A 5,086-nucleotide genomic window follows, 5' to 3' on the forward strand; every position below is an offset into this window, starting at 1 on the left:
CAACATGTGTGTATATATATATCTTTCTTATTTTCATTCAAAATCATTCTTTAGGGTCAAAATTGTCGCTCAGACAAAAATTAGTTGGATCAAAATCAAAATTTTGTGATCACTATTATATTATTTTTTTATAGTTTACAGGTCGTAGATGAATGACGGTTGGATTTGAAAATTTTCTTGCGTAAAAGTTAGGTTTAATTGTATTGTTTAGATATCTTTATTATGTTACTGCCTTATTTTAATTTACAGATGCTAGATGAATGTGGGTCGGCTTTAAATTTTTTTAGGTGAAGGTTAGGTTTAATTGTATTATCGTAATATCTCTATCAGTTTGTTATTTTGTGGTAATTTATAGTTCGTAGATGAATTTCGACCGGCTTTGAGAAATTTTTGTGTGTAAAATTTAAGTTTAATAGTATTGTTTTGATATCACTTTTATCGTATTATTTTGTTGCAATTTACAGGTGATAGATAAATGTTGATCGGCTTTGAGAAATTTTTTTATGTAAAGATTAGATTTAGTTGTATTATTTTAATATCTCTATTATCGTATTATTTTGTTATTGTTTACATGTGGTAGATGAGTGTCGGACGGCTTTGAGAAAATTTTTGTGTGTAAAGATTAGATTCAATTGTATTATTTTGATATCTCTATCATTATATTATTTTGTTGCAATTTACAGATGGTAAATGAATGTCGATCGACTTTTAAAAATATTTTTAGTATAAGTTAGGTTTAATAAATAAATTCTCCATCTTTACATACTCAAAAGATATTAAATTTAATTATTATATTCATCTTTATTATTTAAATAAATATCTTATTTAGTGTAATGTTTGAACTCATTAAAATTAGGTATACGCGTCTTACGCGTACACCTAAACTAGTATTATGGATAAACGCCTCCCCCTCATCCCCTTTCATAAAATTGGGGGCAGGGAAAAGTTATACAGGGGAGAAGATTACAAGGTGGAAATTGAAAGTTTATGTTGCCAATCAATAGAGATACTAATTAAATTCAAATTCGTGTACTATTTTTTTTTTTAAAAATAACAGATAAAATTGTTGTCATGTGACCATAAGGTCTGGGCTCAAGCCATAGAAATAATTTCTTATAGAAATGAAAGGTAAGATTGCATACGATAAATCGTCGTAGTCTAGCCTTTCCTCAAACACCGCACCTAGCAGGAGCTTAGTATACACAGCTGCCTTTCTTTTAAGAACCGCTAAAATGTTGTTCAAGCTTCTAGTGTTCAAGCAACTTTGTAATTGGCTTGAATACAAGTAAGGTCAAAAGATGCTTGATTTATACATGTAAATCCACAGAGAAATTTTGTTTACGAGTACTAATGTAGTATACAACTAAAGATATGTTTTATTACGGGTAGGGTGAATCATCAAACTTGGCATGAAGCTTCCACAAACTATACATTATTAACCAGTGAAGAATCTTCTCCAAGACTGCCAGGGAAGAAATCCGCCTGTTTTATATCACAATAAAAAGAAATGAAAACATGCTCTTTGAATACCTATTACTAGATTGAGATAGTCAATTTTGTTTTGCAGTCACTAGTAAAAAAGAAGAAAAATTGAATGGCAAAAAGTAGAATAGGATAGTAGAGTACCACAACTAGGACATCGCTTACAAAACTTCTTCTTGAGAACTAGTCCTGAACCCCCACAAACTTCACATTTCCTCTGTTTTACCTGCCAAAAAGACAAGGAGTTTTTTTGTGCCAATTAGCCTTTAGAGTATGGGGATGCAAGCAGTTCAAAGTGGAGTAACATTATTAGTACTTAACAATTCTCTTGCTGAACTCCACCCCCGCAACCACAAAAGGTGTCACACCGGCTGCAAATGGTTCTCACTAATTTGTTAATCCCAAAAATAAAAAAATAATAAAGCAAAAAAATGTAAGCCAATTGCTAGCTCCAAATTTACGTGGCTCAATTCAGATGTTGAGAGTCGAACCTTTTATATTTTGACTGTCATTTTGAATATGTAATACTCTCCCCATTTCTTATTAAGCGATATTTCTAGCCTTTCATTTTTGTTTCAAATATAAGCGGTGTTTTAGGATTTCAAAAGAAAAATTGATCTAATTTTTTAAAAAACTAATTGTTTCAAATGTTAGTATTTCTAGCCTTTCATTTTGTTTCAAATATAAATGGTGTTTTATGGTTTCAAAAAGATTGATCTAATTTTTAAAAAACTAATTGTTTCAAATATTAGTATCAAAGCCTGTGCTCAAACTAAAAACATCATTTATTTTAAAACAAAGGGAGTATTTAAATTTTATGAAATAAATCTATATATATAAAAAAAAACATATTTAGTAAGTACTCCTACGTTCATTTTTTTTATCCTTGACTTAATAAATCTCTTAAAAAGTACTAATAAATGAAATGACAATTTCACCATATCAACATTTGAATTTAATTAACCCAATATTTTGAAAAGTAAATAGTTAATTAATAACAAAGATAAAATACGTATGAAATAGCTAATTAATAATAGAAATAAAATAATAAATTATCTCTTAACTTTTTAAAATAGACATGCTATCTATTTTTAGTAGGATAGAAAAATGAATTAATGTATACAATACAACAATATTATATAGTGTAGACGTACGAGGTCGGGTGAGGGTGGAATATATGCATCACCTACACCTATCTTTGTGGTGTGTAAAGAGTACGGCATACGTCATAATAATTCAAAATATGTGACGGTGTGAGTGTGACTCTCCAAACTGACCGGTGAATGGAGGGAGTAAGAGAAAGCATAGGAGTGTGAATAGTACCCAAAGAGCCAACAACAATTTGCCAAGTGATATCCACCTGAGGTGGATCTGAAGTGAGTGTTACTGTAACATCGGCGACGTTAATAGACTTGATTAGTTGCTTTTTTCGTTTCATAAGAAGAAGATGATGGTGATGATGGGGCTTCTTATCTAATGGAAAGGCCTCATGAGGATTGAATGTTGATTTGGCATCTAAATGTTGTGAGATGAATCCTCTGCAAAGAGGACCCAACAGAGTAGCCATTGGAGTGGAAGGCAAGAAGCACTAAATTCTTATTTGGTGTTAAGGGGGCTGGCAATGCTTAACACCCACAAATTTTATTCTTGCTTTAATGTGTCCACGTTGCCTCCCTTGCTCTCTCCATTGTTTCTTTGTCTTTTTCTTTGAAAAAATATAAGGTAGAAACATTCAAAATTTCTCAAATTAGTATCAAAGTTGCTCCAATACATTTTAATATATTGTTGTCATCCTTTTATACTGATATAATAATTTTATTAATTTAAATTGATATTTGATAGAAATATACTCTCTTACCTTTTTAAAATATTTTAAATATTAATAAAATTCTTTAAGTTATGCTATATTTATATAACGTTATAATAGTTTTTATGATCTATTAATATTTTAAATAGAAATAAAAAATAATATGTTAAAATATTATTATTATATACTTAACAAAAATTTTATTAAAAATAATTTTCTATTAATTATAATATAATTAAAATATTATATTTATTTTGTGACAAACCTATATAATATCTGAGCAATTGAGATAAAGATTTAGGTGACCTCTACTACATGTGCAGGTAATTGTAGTAGATTACACATGGATTAGTAATAAGGAAAGCTGTCACTTATCATTTAATTTGCCACGTAAGTGCTACAGGTGGCATCCTGAGTTTGTACAATTTACTTGTAGATTTTATTTTTCAGGTCATTAAAATTCTCCTTTTTTTTAATATTTGCATCTATGACTATGAAGAGATAGTGGGGAAGCCACTATTTTTATTAAGGGAGTTCAGAAATATATATACGAATTAATCGAAGATAATTCAACATTTATTATATATACATACAAAAATATTTTTAATCTTGTAAAATAATATAAAAATATATAATTTTTCACCGAAGCGGTCAGAATAAACTCTCAAAATAAAGGGGGCTCCTCCACTGGAAGAGGAAACTCAAAAGTATTTAGTTCTTGCAAGTATGCTTTGGCAAGTCTTTCACAATCACTGTAGTTATCAGCTTCCTTCTCTTACAACTTCCTTCATGAAATAAACATCTCTTACAGATTAGTAGTTGATATATAAAGGATCATGGCCAAAGACAGCTTCTCTAATCACCCCTAAAAAGGGTTAAAATGACCAGACTAACTGTTGTTTGTTTTTCTAGTGTAATCAGGATACTAAGGAATTGCAAGCAATAATATTGTACAAGGTTTGACATTATTTAACTTTAAAATTTCAAGTAAATATATAGAGGTGATAATTTCAGCCATATAAGCAAAAGGAGTGTTAGGTAGTGGAGCTCACTTATCTCTGTTTCCTCGAGAACTTTCTCTCTAGTTTTCTTCATCCTCTTCATAGATCTAGTGTGCGTGCACGCAGAGTCCATTTAATTCACATTTAATTAATTTAATCACTCATATTTTAAAGGACAAACTACAAAATATCACACCTAAAATGCCAACCTCTTCAAATAATTACAAAAATCTTTTTTTGTAATCTCTCCAAAACGCCGGATACATCACAGATTAGTGGTGAATAGCAAGTGAAAGGACACGCGAAATCAAATGAGCCTTTTAACCAGAAATTAAAGGACTTTGACAAACAAGGAATTTGTTGGTGAAATGATTGGGATTTTCTACCCCTCAATCACAGTCTTGAGTTTTAACCTGTAGAATAGAGACCTTATGTTAAGCTATGATTTGCTCTTTTAGTTTGGACGATTTATAGCGAATATAGATTAATTTGGTTAGTGAATTTTGGATACCAGATGATTGAAAAGAAATTGTCAAAATCTATGTTGCTCGGGTTCTTCAAGAATGTTGTCACACCCATAGAATCCTCATAAAATAAAATACTTCCAAAGGACCAGCCAAACACCAAAATTTTTGAAGAGTCCAACCAACATAGGCCCGTATTTAGCCACCTAGGAACGACTCACCACTCACCAGTACGACTCTCGCCATTCATTAGTATGGCTTGCGAAGATTTTAGGACCTAATTGACTGTCAACAACAACAATAACAACAACATGCCCAGTGTATTCCCATAT

General features: G+C 30.5%; 1 protein-coding gene across 1 annotated transcript; it reads right to left on the reverse strand.

Moving 5' to 3' along the window:
* Nucleotides 1-1,087: 1,087 nt before the first annotated feature.
* LOC107856485 lies at nt 1,088-3,226 on the reverse strand. The gene is made up of 4 exons (XM_047398009.1): nt 2,806-3,226; nt 1,804-1,853; nt 1,627-1,708; nt 1,088-1,482 (listed from the first exon to the last, which is right to left on the reverse strand). The coding sequence occupies exons 1-4, from the start codon at nt 3,047-3,049 to the stop codon at nt 1,436-1,438; spliced, it is 423 nt and encodes a 140-aa protein (XP_047253965.1). The 5' UTR covers nt 3,050-3,226; the 3' UTR covers nt 1,088-1,435.
* Between the last annotated feature and the right edge of the window lie 1,860 nt (nt 3,227-5,086).

Source organism: Capsicum annuum, chromosome 1 (assembly GCF_002878395.1).
Source record: "Capsicum annuum cultivar UCD-10X-F1 chromosome 1, UCD10Xv1.1, whole genome shotgun sequence".
NCBI classification, from domain to species: Eukaryota; Viridiplantae; Streptophyta; class Magnoliopsida; order Solanales; family Solanaceae; genus Capsicum; species Capsicum annuum.

Bases quoted from the DNA above. Each gene is read 5' to 3' on its own strand.
- LOC107856485 (XM_047398009.1), bottom strand. From the start codon at position 3,049: ATGGCTACTCTGTTGGGTCCTCTTTGCAGAGGATTCATCTCACAACAT. The intron at 1,854-2,805 runs GTACTATTCACA...AACCATTTGCAG, and splicing joins AATTGTTGTTGGCTCTTTGG to CCGGTGTGACACCTTTTGTG. The intron at 1,709-1,803 runs GTTAAGTACTAA...TCTTTTTGGCAG, and splicing joins TGGAGTTCAGCAAGAGAATT to GTAAAACAGAGGAAATGTGA.